Here is a 13,888-nt window from a genome sequence, read left to right on the forward strand (position 1 = left end):
AGGCTGATTGAGCCTGCAGGATGATGGCTTGTTTGGGCTAGTTGACCCTCAAGAGGGGGCGGCCAGTTGACCCCGGCGAAGAGGGGCGATCTGCAGAGCTGGTTGTCCTTCAAGGCCCCGCCTAGGGCTAGGCTAGTTGACCCTACATAATTTTGAACAATTACAGCAGCAAACTGTAGAGGAGGATATTCACGTTTCCGGCGCGCGGGAACAACGCCAAACCAAAAACAAGAGAGAATCAATGAAGCTTTCGTCGCTAGGTGTGGCTATTGAGATAGACTCTCTCTCTCTCTTCGCTCTTCTCGTTTTGCTCGCTGAACTCACTAAACTCACTGACTGAACTGGATGAATGACTCGACTAGGGCTTGACTGAATGAATGAATATTGTTGGACTGTCTGATGAATGACTTGCTTGCTTGCTTGCTTGATTTCCCTCCTCGATATCCTCCTGTTGAAGGGGGTGTATGTCCTCGGATGATGACTCAGCATCGCTAGTCCTCCCTAGTCTAGAACGAAAACAAACTAACTAACTAATCCTCCTATCGCCTCAATACAATAGAAATCTCTCTTTATGAACTCACTTAACTCGCTAAGCTCACTGACTGAACTGATTGAACTAACTGGATGAACTTTCAAGTACTCCGTTGGGCTTGACTGACTAGGTTAAATCTCTCTCTGCATGACCTCTTCTTGCCTGACTCTCTTTCTTCTCCTATTGAAGGAGTAGTGAGTCTGTCACGGTTCGCACGTTCATCGTTGTTTAGTTAGTTTAGGCGCCAAGCCTTGTAATCACGTGACGAGGCCACAGTCAACCTATTTTGACTCTCTCAGTGCCTCGCCACCTTAGTTAGCCCTCCATAGAGGAATTCATATCATCATCGCACTCTCGCGCCGACAGCGCTTGCTTGCACTGTGATAAGTTAGTCCTCCATAGAGAAATTCATATCAGTGTCACTATCGCACTCTCGCGCCGACAGCGCTTGCTTGCATTGTGATGTCCTGTGATAATGCAGCCACTCGGTAATCAAATCCGGGTTCTCAGTGCCTGGTTATCCGGTATGATTTGATAAGCGGCCGTGACTACACGTCAATACACCCTTTGCTCGACTCAAGCCGACAATGACGTTCGCGGTTTCTTCTCTGGCATTCGCCATCTTGGCGTATTGCCAATTGATGCATTCGTCTCCTTGAGCAATACGCGCTTTGTGTGTCTAGGTATTTATCGGCTGTCGCGTGCGTTGCCAGGTGTATAACTTCCGATTTGTCTTCAGCTTGCACAGTGAACGTTATCGATAAGTATCCTTATTGCCTCCTCCGAATTCGAACATCTATGCCTGTTTGGCTGAGAGCCCATGCGTTTCTGACTGTCCAGTCCTTATCCTGGCTGACCAACTCTATGTCGAAGCGAAGTACTAGAGCGGCAACGACCTTGTGTAGCTCCAGTAAAGCGATATTTTTGCCAAGACAACTCCTCTTGCCGGCTCCAAAGGCCAACATGGCGTGTTCCATCTTCTTGGTAGACTTTTCTTCATTGGTGAGCCAACGGTTGGGGTTCCACGTGTCGGCGTCATGACCAAACGTGCGAGTGGTGTGACGGTGATGGACCCAAGGATTGATGCCGACAATTGTCCCAGGCGGGAGATAGGTTGATTGATACTTTGTGGGAGGTGGTGCTTGTGGTGTGGAGGTAGCCGTCGGAGGGACTTGTGGGGATGTATCCATGTCTTCTTCGTCATGGACGAGGGTCAGACCCCCCGAAGGAACGACTCTCTCCAAAGGCAGACTCAAGGCGGGGTTCAGTCTTAGTCCCTCCTTGACTGTCGCGCATAGGTAGGGTAGGTGGTTCTGGGTCTGGGCCCACGTCGGGCAGGGTGTGGTGATGGTGCTGGCATCTGCAGCCGCATCGAGTTCGGCACGGAGGGCCTCGAGTGAACTGGGGTTCTTGAGAAGATGATAGAAGATGGCACGTAGGGTGCTGGCAATGGTATCGCTGCCTGCGTTGATGTTCATGAAAAGGTTAGAGAGGATGGTAGAGTCGGACATAAGGGCTTCCGAATTGTCGTCAGAGGAGGGATTGGCGGATGAGGGAATAGACTGCTCATGTTGAATCTTGAGAAAACGGGAGAGGAAGTCTGGACGATTGAGAGACACGCTCGAGCTGAGATTGCTGACTTGAGTGTCACTCTTGGAAGTTTTGGGAGTTCCGTCGGATTTCTCGCTGTCTACCTCGGCCAGCCTTTGACGCAACAATCTCTGAGCAAAACGGAGGATGGGCGAGCTCACAGGATTGCGAAAGTATCTGACATAGATAGGGTTTTTACCCAAGATTGCCTCATCCAACCAGGGCATCTGTCCGAGAACAGAAAAGTATTCGAAATTAGCACCGATTGCTGCCATGATGCCGTCGACATCGGTGCCGGATTCAATAAAGCCGAGACGGTGAGAGAAGGTGAGCTCGCCAATGACATCAAAGGCAAAGAATTGTAGATATTGGCAGAGATCGAGAGTGGGTGAGCTCAGACGAGTACAGGTTGAGGAGGTGGGAGAAGCTGGCTCTGGCAGGCAGAATCTCTCTTGGAGAGTGGCGAGAAATACTTGAATGGTGCGATCGACGAGCTCTTCGTACTCAACCAATATACTCAGGCTATATGCATGGGCAATGAGACGTTTGGACTTGGCATGTTCAGTCTCGTCAGTCATGGCGACAAGGCTGGCCGCACGTCTTCCATTCACGACATTTTGAAAACACGAGTAAAAGTCTGACTTGACGAAACCCTTGCCAATGCCATAGATCTGAGTGACGTACTTGGACGAGCCAGAGACGGAGACGTTGTTGGGGCCTAGTCGCACGACGGGGCCGAATTGACGATGAAGACGGAGATGATGCTCGTGTGGGGAGCGAAGGGAGACCAGCAAGAGTCGATAGAGGTTGGTGAAGCGAGCAAGGAAGGGGCCAGGAATGGTGTTGGGAAGAAGAAGGTAGTTCCTAATGAGAACGTAGACCAGGATGGCGGGGATGGAGTAGATGAGGATTGGGAGAAGCATCTTTGCCTGCTAGCGACTAGGGTTGACAGAGCAGTCAAGGCAGTTTATGAAGTCAAGTTATCAATCAGGGCTGGGAGGAGATCGAGATGTTCAAGACCGAGTATGCTCCAGCTTGTGTTGGGATGGATGCTGTCAATGCTCAGGACATAGGAGACTATGAATTCATATGCATCCCACCGTGAGCATGAGCCGCGTACGTACTGGATTTGCCGATTGATACAAATCATACATGGCGGGACGGTGAAGTTGGAATATGCTTTAACAAGATTTACTTTCTTGCCACATTGCATCGGGCGACTTCCGCCATGAAGTTGGAGTGGCAGATGGTCCAATGAGAGACTGCGAGATTCACCAATTAGTGATGGGGCAAGCAAAAGCGGCACAGGCGAATAATGGCACAATGTGGGGGAGCTGCCAAGGAAGAATCTTTGCGGAAGGAGCAACATGAAAGGTCCGCCAATCAAGGCATCCGCAGGCGGACTCTTTCCGCACCACCAGAGAACCCTTTGCCTGCGACGGCGAGTCGTCAACACTTTGCGATGGCCAGCTTGTCTGGTGGAGTGTGAAAAGGGCTGTTGGCCGTGTGGTGGAAGTCGGACCAGATCAGAGCCCTCTCGCGTACCAACCCAATGTGTACCGTACTGTTGTCCGAGACTGGACCGAATGAGGTCGTGGCCCAAGGTCCTGTCATGGCTAAATTCCCACATGGACAGGCAAGACTACCGTGACACGTCAAATATCACATCTGCTTGATTCGATGCTATGAAAGATACATGTCTTGAGTGCTGTGCCTTTTCCTTTGAAGATGGAACATCGTAATGCGGTGCTGTGCCTCTTCAGAGTTACCACCAGGACACCCATGGATCAAGGCTCGGTCCAGTCGACCTGTTCCGTTATCCCCGGGCCTCCATCTTTCGCATACGACACTTTGAGCCTCAGGCGCAGTTTGGTCGGTAATGCCTGTCAACCAACGTCAGTCCAGCCAGATAACCACACAATCAATTTCAAACGACTTACCCCTGATGCAGCAACAATCTTCATGGCCTGAGTCGCCTCATCCCCGCCGCTCAAACTGCTCTTGTTGATCGCTTGTAGTGTCAGCTTCTGGCTCTTGGGCACCGCAGCCTGTAGGCCAACTCCAGTGAAATGACCCAATGCGTCCTGGCCTTTGAAGCGAGCCAAGATCTGCGCAGTCCCTCCACTTCGAGATACCTGCATCGTCATCGTCAGGCCGTTTTTGTTGTATGCCGGGTGTACCTGTGGCCCTGATGGCCCCGGTGTGCTGGATTTTGGTGCAGAGCCGCCAAACAAGTCCATGATTGATTCTGTATTGCCCAGAGTCTGCGGTGGAGGACTCGATGCCGAGGTTCCAGTCCCCAGAATATCGGCCAACAGATCGGCCGTCTGTTGCTGCCCATTCAACGTCGCCTTCGCGTCCACTGTTGGCATGTCTGAACCGCCCATCAGATCTAGCAGCATGTCGGATTCGTTCGTCTTGGCCACCTTGCCGTGCGTCTTGGATTTCAAAGCCTTCTTCCTTCCGCCCGCCGGCTTCGCCGCTTCTCCGAGAACTCGTTGTTCTTCCTTGATTTCCGGAGGTGGCATCTTCTCCAGCACTCCTCGACGTATGGAATCGTACCCAAAGAGGTTTCCGTATTCCACTGCTCTCTGTTGAATCTCGACACTGAGGTCAGATGTTCGCGATTGCATCAGGCGTCGTATCCTTTCAATCTGTGCAGGGTCCGACATTCTTGTCGTCAATTTTATCGCCGATGTGACGATGAACTCGGTCACGATCTGATTTGCGTAGGTGGAATTCAGGATCGTCGTGTACAGATCCACAATGTCGCTCTCTTGAACTTGTTTGACCAGTTCCTCTTCCTCGTACGCTCCGCCCTGCAAGAGTGCATCTCCATATTCCCCAATCACCCACACTCCAGCCAGAGTCAGGGCTTCCTGGGTAATGTCGGCCTTGAGCGCAGCATACAATTTCTGAACAGAGTATGTCTGCTGGTCCGGCGACGTGGCAATCAGTCTCACAAATGATGAAAGAATTTGTTCCTTGACATAATTTCCGGCAAGCTTGATTACGCGCAGCATGGTGTCGATGTGCCACCTCTTATTGGGAGCATATCGATCTGCGGCAATGCCAATCTGGAGAGTCATGGCGTTCTTGAACTCATTATCCGCCACTTCCAAGAAGGCGAGGAGTTCCCGGATAAGTACGCGAACGTTGTCGCCACGGATCAAGGTGAAGCTCAGGTCTAGCGCTCTTCGTCGAATGGAAATGTCGGGATCCCGTAAGCACTCGAGGATGGTGTTGCGATGTCTCTGCACTGCATTCGGCTCAATTGCCACCACTTTGACCAGGGTATTGAGGGCCACATATCGGATGTTGTTGTCTTTGTTGGCCAAGAATTTGCCCAGAATGTTGACCCCCAAAACTCTTAGGCCAGAGTCAGCCTCGATGTCGAGAATGGTCAACACGGCCTCGTACAAGATGGCGTTGCCCACATTCTTGGTCGACTCGGTGTTGGTAGCTACTTGTGCAAGAATGTCATTCATCTGTTCACTGGTTGCGGGGTCTCCTCGGCCGAGGGTGCGGAAAAGGCGCAGGATCTTGACCTGGAGGAAGGGATCGGTGATCCCAGAAACATCGTGTTCCGGCGTATAGCCTGAGCTGGTCAGGCTCTTGAGTGTCCGCACGAGATGTGGGACCACAGGGCGGAACATGTCGACCACGCCCTCTTCGCCACCTTCGGCTTCGTCTGCGTCGCACATGCTCGTGATCAAAGTGAGCCCGCATAAGAGGACACCGTGGTTTCGGTCCTGTAGGAGAAGTTTTGCCTTTTCGAGAAAGTGTTCGGCCAGGTCAGGAACCTTTCGGCAGATTCGCATTGCACAGAGGGCGGCTTTCCGACGGATATAAGGATTGGCAGTGGAGATGAGGTTTTCGATTTCAGGAAATAGGTCTCGGGACATTTCGACAGAGGCAATGTTGCCGAGGGTGCACAGAGCTAGGCCGACCACGTACTGGTTGGAGTGGTTGAGGTCACTATTTGGCTCATGTTAGTGTGGCTGCGGCGGGGCAGGGGAGGAGTAGAACGGCTGATGTCGCACTTTTTCAATGAGTTTGTAACCAGAGTCAGGACTTCTTGATTCTCGTCGAGTAGAAGCATTGTACCGAGGTATCCCAATCTTTTGTCGGCAAAGCGAGGGGAGGCGAGAAGTTTGAGACATTCAATCTGGCCGAAATGGGTACGTTCTCCAAGTGTGAAGAGGTAGAGTAGTTTGGCGACATTGTTCCGCCTAATGCAGGTCAGACTCGAACAGAGACATCTTGAGGCAATTATGATCATACCTGACGTTGGAGTCGCCGGACTCCTCGCGGAAACTGGCACGAATGGCGGCACTCTCCTTCTGGACAACGGCGCGCTCGTCTGCAATAGTCTTGGAGGCTCGAACGTTGCGGATAAACTGTTTGACTTTAGGCCGGTCAGTATCATGAGTAGACCAACAGTCAGAGAGCAGACACGCACGGGAAGTCATGGTGGAGGAATCCCCGTTCGGTGGGGGCGCAGGGAGAGATCAGAATGTCATGAGCAGGGGGGCGCGGTTTGGTACGATCATGCTGGTTTCGACGATGATATCATGAATCCATAGTGGCAAATCAGCAACGTCGTCAACAAATCAAGAGGATGCAAAACGCGAGTGGCCGGACTATTGCTGGCTTGAAAGGAGGTGTTGATGGGACACTGGTGATGATAATGCTGAAGTGTCTTTCATGAAATCGGTTTCCTAAGAATCGGGGTTCAAGTGAGTGCCAAGACCACTTGGCCGTATTGAGAGTCATATCATGCCGCTCAAAAGCCGGCCAATCATAGTCTTGGGGCATCAACAGCACAGTGCTCGACCAGCGAAGCGCATTATCACTGGACCAGTCACTTGCGAGAAAGTGATTTGGGTAAGCTACACGGGATTCGATGCTGTGTCAACAAAAGAAATGTGTCGGCTGGAATCATTAGTGCCATGTCTGATTGCCAGCTCTACATCATCCACTCATGCCCTATTCTTAAACTTGTTGATGAACTTCAAGATTAAATTCCTCGCTTGGCAATATTATTATGTTGATATTGCAGCTCGATCTCGACATAATGTAGAGCTGAGTTCCTCTATGCTCCAGAGATCTTGTCACGGTTAGCAAACTTTTCTGGTACGAAGGCAGTAGTCGAGATCAGGTCAAAGGCTTTCTGCTTGATGATTACTCAATCGAACCCTGGGCAATGTGTTTCGTCTTCGATTAGTTGGTACATCCGGAAGGTCTCGTATCTCGTATCTGAGGGGATATCTCCATCCTCGGTGTGCGAAGAGACACTGTGGGCTAAAAGGCTTAGGCTGTAAGCTGTAAGCTGTATTATTGGATGATTGATATTACGTGGACTTTTAATTATGCATAGAGGACTACCAAGGGAGGTGGGAAGGAGCCGTTCAGTGCAGATTGGACCTTTCTCCAGTTCGCGACAACGTCAGATCACAAACCCCTCGACAATCCAAGGCTGGGTGAGGGCCGAGGGGCCTAATCGAGACACTCGCGCTATCCCCTATCAAGGACTCAAGGCAGTTCAGTTCTCGTCTCTGGCCACTCGGCGTTGCCGGATTAATGGAGGCGTGCCTGGACAGTAGAAAGTCGTGGGCGTGGGTTTGGGCGTGGGCATGTCAATCTTGCCCCCATTTTTATCATTCTTCTTATTCCGGCTCCCCGATTTCTGACGTTGGCCTTAACCGGCATGCCCCACCGGCCCAGAAAGAAGGAAGGAGCAAAAACAGGCCGAAGTGCAGGTGCGCATCAATGCTCATGATACATATGATGCAACCACCTCCCACATCTTTTGAACACTTTTCTACATACCTGATCTACCAGTACCACACACAAGACAAACATCTCCTGACCTTGCATCCCAATTACTCACCACCTCTTAGTTCGCATCATCTTTCATACCTGTTGATCCTGGTGCCACCGCCTTCGTGCGCGGGTATGGATCTTGTTTACAGCACGAAACTATGATTCTCAGTTCTCCATCTTAATCTTTTGCAGTTTGCTTCTAGTTCCTATCCCTCCTGCTACGACCCCCTTGAGACTCCCAGGTCGCTATCCATGGCCGCGCGAGCATTGAATCCCGAGGGAAACCTCCTACGCCCTAGACCGACCAGGCCACTGCCAGATGTGTTGCGCAACGGTAGCCATGGTTCGAATGGTTTCCCCGACCCCTTTCCACCCTCGGCCATCTCTAGGTTCGACCACCTCCTGCTCTCTCTCTCTCTCTCTTTCCCCCTTCCTCGACCTCCCCTAACTGTCCAAGTGCAATGCTGATCCTGTCTTGTCCTCTAGTGGACGCAGCACCCCAGTTCCTCAAGATGCGCCTCCTTCCGTCCAGTCCATCTCCTCTGCACGGAAACATGCTCGCGCACAGGCAAAGCATCGCCTGTTCCACACAATCAACTACACCCCTCGAGTATCCCATTTTGATCCTCGTAGCGAATACCGAGACTTTCGCGGCTTCTTTGTCCTTTTCTGGATCAGCCTCAGTATCATGGTCATTACGACTGGTCTGCGAAACATCAAAGAGACGGGCCATCCACTCCGAGTTCAGGTCTATACCATCCTCTCCCGGAATGTTCTATCCTTGGGTTTGAGTGATGCCGCCATGGTTGGCACCACGGCCTTGAGCCTCGCCATACAAAAGCTCGTCCGCGGACAGACTGGCTTGCTCCGTTGGCGCAGAGCGGGCATCTGGATCCAGAGCATCTTTCAGCTCTTCTGGCTGATTCTTTGGGTCGAGTGGCCATTTTTGCTCAAGTGGACCTGGACCGCCCAAGTCTACTTCGCCCTTCACACCCTGACTTTCCTCATGAAGATGCACTCGTATGCCTTTTACAATGGCCACTTGAGTGAATCCGAGAACCGCCTGCGAGAGCTCGACAAGCCTGAAACCGCAAACTTGGCCAAAGCAGTCCGATATCCCACCACGCCTTCCCGCCTTCAAGAGATAGACTCGGACGACAGCTCGCCCGATGACAAGGACAATCGGTCCTCTCGAGAATCCCTTGAGGAACTGGCCCAATTGCGCCAAGATCTCGCTACCGAACTCACCTCCCCACTCGGTCAGGTCACCTACCCTCAGAACCTGACCGTCGCCAACCTGGTCGACTATATCCTGTGCCCTACCCTGTGCTACGAACTCGAATATCCTAGAACTCCGCACATCCGTTGGCTCGAGCTCTTTTACAAGACTCTCGCCGTCTTTGGTTGCATCTTTCTCATGATCACCATCAGCGAAGAGTTCATCACCCCGGTCCTCGCCGACTCGGCCGTCCGGCTGAAATTGGTCCACACCTTGGCCGACCGATGCCTCATCCTTGCCGAGACCATCTCCATGCTCCTCTTCCCATTTATGATCACCTTTCTCTTGGTCTTTCTCGTAATCTGGGAGTACATCCTCGGAGCCTTTGCCGAAATCACCTGTTTCGCCGATCGCCACTTCTACTCGGATTGGTGGAACAGCAGTGATTGGCTCGAGTTTAGTCGCGAGTGGAACATTCCCGTCTACCATTTCTTGCGCCGCCATGTCTTCTTCTCCTCCAAAACATATGTTTCCACCTCCATGGCCATGACCATCACCTTCCTCGTCAGCGCCCTCGGTCACGAACTCATCATGGGCTGCATCACCAAGAAGCTGCGCGGCTATGGCTTCGTGGCCATGATGCTGCAGTTGCCCATTGTCGCCTTACAACGCAGCAAGCTGATTCGAGGGAGATGGGTCTTCAACAATGCCGCCTTCTGGAGCAGCATGATTCTCGGTCTCAGTGCCATGTGCAGTCTGTATGTATTGGTTTGATTTGAGAGGGGGTCGCGGTGAAACCTCCTTTACTTGTCCGTCGTTCATGCATATCGTGATCGAGGCTGTCATACCTGGTGCGCATGCGACCATGTGTCTGCAATTCTCTTTCAGACGTGACACACCAACCCAGCCTGCCGAAATGGATAGATACATATATTGTAATCTTGGCTCCCTAGGTAGTCCAGTTCTTCTGCCGAGCCCGGCTAAACGAAAGCACATCATCCTCAGGATGCATAAACACTCCTTGGCATTGTCTGTACTCGTCGGATAGGGTATCTAGCCGTACTTTTTCTGTTACCGCAACGCTATGCGTGATATTTGCACATGTGCCCATGAATTATCTGGACAGTGACGACTGCCGACTCAGGGCCCGCCGGCTCACTGTAATCGACCCTCGTCGGTCAGCGAAATCCACATTCTGCCAATGGCGCCACCGAAAGATATCTAACCCCACGGGCGGCGGTTTACGACCTCCCTGATACCCCACAGGTGGCTTGAATTCGCGGTTGAAGACCCTCGATGGTTCAATGACTTTGTCAGCGTCATTGACCTGCATCATGCGAAACAGCGCCAGCATCACGTGGCGGTCCTTGAACCGCTCTCCTTTGTTGTCCTCGTTGGCCATGCGGGCAAGGAACAAGCACAGGGATGCAAGCCCCGCGGCAATGGCCGTGGCGATTGAGGACCCAGACTCTCGTGCGTCTTCCCCAAGTCGCATGTAACCTGGACCCGAGGTCTTGATCTGATCGCCGATTAGCATCGCGTCCACGTCGCGAAACGACCACGGCATTGGGAGGCCGTATTCGTTGGACGCAGAGATGGAGATGACGTTGGCAAAGTTGGCCGGCCAGGTCCCGCCGCTGTCGTGCGCACCCACGTCGGCGGTCGCACAAATCACCAACACCCCTCGTTCGGTTGCCTTGTGGATGGCTGCTTTGAATCTCTCGGCCCCCTTATGGTCCGTCTTGATAATCCAACTGGCCGATATAATGTCGACTTTGTTGTCGAGAGCCCATTCGATTGCCTGAACGAAGGTTAGCGCCACAGTCTCATAGCATCTTGGTTTGATTGACTCGGGTCTTACATCAACGGCCGCGTGGATGTCTACATCTTTGCGGAGCGAGCCAACTCGGATGGGAAAGAGTTCACACCAGGGATTTACACACCGGATGAGATCCGCCATCTGCGTGCCGTGCGGATGGACAGGTGTATACCACGGGAGAATCGACATGGGCTCCGATGCGCTACGGACAAAGGAGGCGCCTCTAACAATGTTGGCGGAGCTGGTCGCCATTTGATCCACGCCATTGTCAATAACGGCAATTTTGACGCGTTTGCTCTTGTCTTGGAACACGGCCCGACAATGTTTCGTTTGTGGATCGACGGGGTTATTCTTCATGCTTCGCAGCGAAAAAAGGAAGTCGCGGCATGGTGCAAGGTCCTGCAAGAGCTTGAATCTGTTATAGGTATCAGCGAGTGTGCACTATAGCAATGCTGGTGGAGCAGACTCTTGATTTGCTTGAGGCAGAATAAATTCAGGCTCCAGCGCAAACTCCTGCCAGGTGAGAACACGGGGTCCTTTACTTAGGACGACTTCGGAGCCACGTCTTCTCGATTCATCGCATAGGAGGTCTCGCCACAGCTCAGACTTTGTCATGTCATAGATCTGCGCAGTAGTTAGCGGGGTAGTGGCGGAGGCGGCAAGCTCTCTACCGATGCCTCATCGGTTCTCTCACACACTAGATTTAGGTAGATTGTCTCAAGCTATGACGTTATTTAGAGACTACAAGGCGCGGAAAGGAATTTTAAATACCTTTTCGAAACAAGGCAGCTTCCTGGGGTCAAGAAAGGCCATCTTGTTGTTGTCGAACTTGTCATGAGAATATAGATGTATAGCTCGAACTATGGCGCTGCCACGACCGTCCGTGGTGGTGGATGGCGTAATATCTGGCTGCTTGACCATTCCGAGGCCGGTAACAGATGCTAGGAGTCTGGGAAAAGTTGTCCAAACAGAAGGAGCCGCAAAGCCGTCAAGCCTGACGTCCAGTCGCGTCCAGTCGAGCTCATCTACTTCGAAAAAGCTCAGGATGTTCTGGTACACCCATTCGTAGGTGTAACGGCAGGAGCTGTCGGGCAATTTCAGCTTGATGATTCGCTTCACGCCCTTGTTGCGCAACCAGAGCAAGAAGCGCGCCAAACACGACCGGTGTGTATCCTGCATCAATTGTGTTTCGCCGTTGGCTCTGGAGAGATTGGGAAGAATGAGAAACAACAAGGTGGTTTCAAATTCCCAAGTGCGGCCGTGTAATTTGAGCTTATCGTGGAAAGTTTCGAGATGGTCGAGGAAGTGCTGGAAATATTGTGGGCCATAGTTGAAATCGGACAGATCAAGGCTGACTTCCTTGTCTGACAGGCTTGAGCATTGGACTTCCCGATCAGCGGTGTCATGGAACTCACCTTGATTTGCGTCAAGAGCTAGCGAGAACTGTGAGCGTCGTGGCAGCGGGGACCAGCAGTGGAGAAGGGAAAACTCACCTGACCTGGAGTAGAGGGCGCGTCTCCATTCTTCGGGATCCTTGAGACGGTGATAGATGCCATCTCGGACAATAGCTTCCAACTGCTCGTAGTCCTTTTTGTGGGTCTGGAGTCGTACTGACTCTTGAGTGTCTTGTGCTTGGCGCAAAGGAGTTCGGCCGTCTATGTCTTGCTGTGTGAGCAATTGGGGCTCGAGATCGATGAGTCTCCGTAGTAGTTCCTCCTCCTGCTCAAAATCATGGTCGCTTGCACCTTGGAGAGTCAGACGTTGCTTGATAAAATCTAGGCTCCAATGGAGGAGTGGGGAGACTTCTATATTTCCCATGGTGACGACATTCGGGTGGGAGAGGATGTAGTCGGCGGCGCCTTCGATGGTGAGGTGCAAGGTCTGGAAACACTGGATTCGCTTCCTGAAAATGGCGTTGCCAATGGCGGTGTATGCACAGATCTGGGGTAGTTGAAAGAGGATGGCTAGTTGTTGGTCGTTGTGATCATGGTGCCGGGTCTGGATCTCGGCAAGGACCTGCTGCAGCAGGTCATGGAGGCCAAATTCGACACAGGCAATGACAGCGCCTTGACAATAAAGCTGGGACTTTGTTCTGTCCCAGATCAACTGGGTCAAGGGCGGAATGTTTGATGGAGCATCGTAAGGATCGGCAGATCGAGCTTGATTGGCAGCAAAGACGGACTCCTTGAAGATGCCATAGAGAGAAAGGTCCTCATTGATATATGGGGTGCTCAGCCTGTCCAGAACTGGGCGAGCTTCTTCACTCCTCAAGCGATGGTAGCGAGGGGAGGTTGGTGAGGGACTGAAGACACTGAAGTATGCATCGATCAGGTCGTTGTTATGATGGTGAAGCGAGATGTAGTGAAGGAGAGCAAAGGCCGCATCATTTCGCGGCTCGTAGGGTTCACGAAGGAAGGCACGAAGCTTGTCAGGACCTGTGGCAGCTGCTGTTTTTGCGCGGCGGCCCCAGCGAGTCTCCATTGAATCTGGTGGGGATTCAGTATAAGCATAAGGATAAGCGCCCGGCGGCTCGGACCTCGGCCATAACCTTGCTTAAAAGTCACCCACTCGCACTGCCCAGAGATGGCCGAGGGGGCTGGGGGGTCCAAGCGTCACGGGGGCCGAGGGCACGCCTCGTGCTAAGCAACTGGCCAAGGGGCCCCAAGCAACTACTTAGCCCAAGCCTGCGTAACGCTTCCCTCAAACCTACCACACCTCGCTCTGGCTTCGATTTTCATGCCACCCACGATACAGTCTCTGGTGCAGGCTTGGGTTGGAGACTCTTCTCGATACTGAGACCCTGGGCAAAAGAATGCTCGTCGAACTCGTCCCAGCCGGCACAAGGTAGGTGCCTTGATCTCGAGACGCTGCAAAATCCTCACGCCTGCTCTGGGCTGTCGAC

The 13,888-nt window shown here is 52.3% G+C and overlaps 4 protein-coding genes across 4 annotated transcripts; 1 reads left to right on the plus strand and 3 right to left on the minus strand.

Annotated features, from left to right (window-relative positions):
• Nucleotides 1–1,302: 1,302 nt before the first annotated feature.
• PV10_08969 (uncharacterized protein) lies at nucleotides 1,303–3,312 on the minus strand (the record flags this gene model as incomplete). The annotated part of the gene is made up of 1 exon (XM_016374069.1): nucleotides 1,303–3,312. Exon 1 carries the CDS (start codon nucleotides 3,043–3,045, stop codon nucleotides 1,303–1,305), a length of 1,743 nt encoding a protein of 580 aa, XP_016219613.1. The 5' UTR covers nucleotides 3,046–3,312.
• Nucleotides 3,290–6,844, minus strand: PV10_08970 (uncharacterized protein). The gene is made up of 5 exons (XM_016374070.1): nucleotides 6,585–6,844; nucleotides 6,407–6,530; nucleotides 6,166–6,354; nucleotides 4,063–6,100; nucleotides 3,290–4,005 (listed from the first exon to the last, which is right to left on the minus strand). Exons 1-5 carry the CDS (start codon nucleotides 6,592–6,594, stop codon nucleotides 3,910–3,912), a joined length of 2,457 nt encoding a protein of 818 aa, XP_016219614.1. The 5' UTR covers nucleotides 6,595–6,844; the 3' UTR covers nucleotides 3,290–3,909.
• Nucleotides 6,845–7,963: 1,119 nt separating this feature from the next.
• Nucleotides 7,964–10,184, plus strand: PV10_08971 (uncharacterized protein). Its single transcript, XM_016374071.1, has 2 exons — nucleotides 7,964–8,337; nucleotides 8,435–10,184. The coding sequence occupies exons 1-2, from the start codon at nucleotides 8,201–8,203 to the stop codon at nucleotides 9,939–9,941; spliced, it is 1,644 nt and encodes a 547-aa protein (XP_016219615.1). The 5' UTR covers nucleotides 7,964–8,200; the 3' UTR covers nucleotides 9,942–10,184.
• On the minus strand, nucleotides 10,098–13,467 carry PV10_08972 (uncharacterized protein; the record flags this gene model as incomplete). The annotated part of the gene is made up of 6 exons (XM_016374072.1): nucleotides 10,098–10,968; nucleotides 11,029–11,401; nucleotides 11,453–11,610; nucleotides 11,658–11,708; nucleotides 11,758–12,419; nucleotides 12,480–13,467. The coding sequence occupies 6 exons, from the start codon at nucleotides 13,465–13,467 to the stop codon at nucleotides 10,282–10,284; spliced, it is 2,919 nt and encodes a 972-aa protein (XP_016219616.1). The 3' UTR covers nucleotides 10,098–10,281.
• Between the last annotated feature and the right edge of the window lie 421 nt (nucleotides 13,468–13,888).

This window comes from Exophiala mesophila (genome assembly GCF_000836275.1).
Source record: "Exophiala mesophila strain CBS 40295 unplaced genomic scaffold supercont1.7, whole genome shotgun sequence".
Classification (NCBI taxonomy): Eukaryota; Fungi; Ascomycota; class Eurotiomycetes; order Chaetothyriales; family Herpotrichiellaceae; genus Exophiala; species Exophiala mesophila.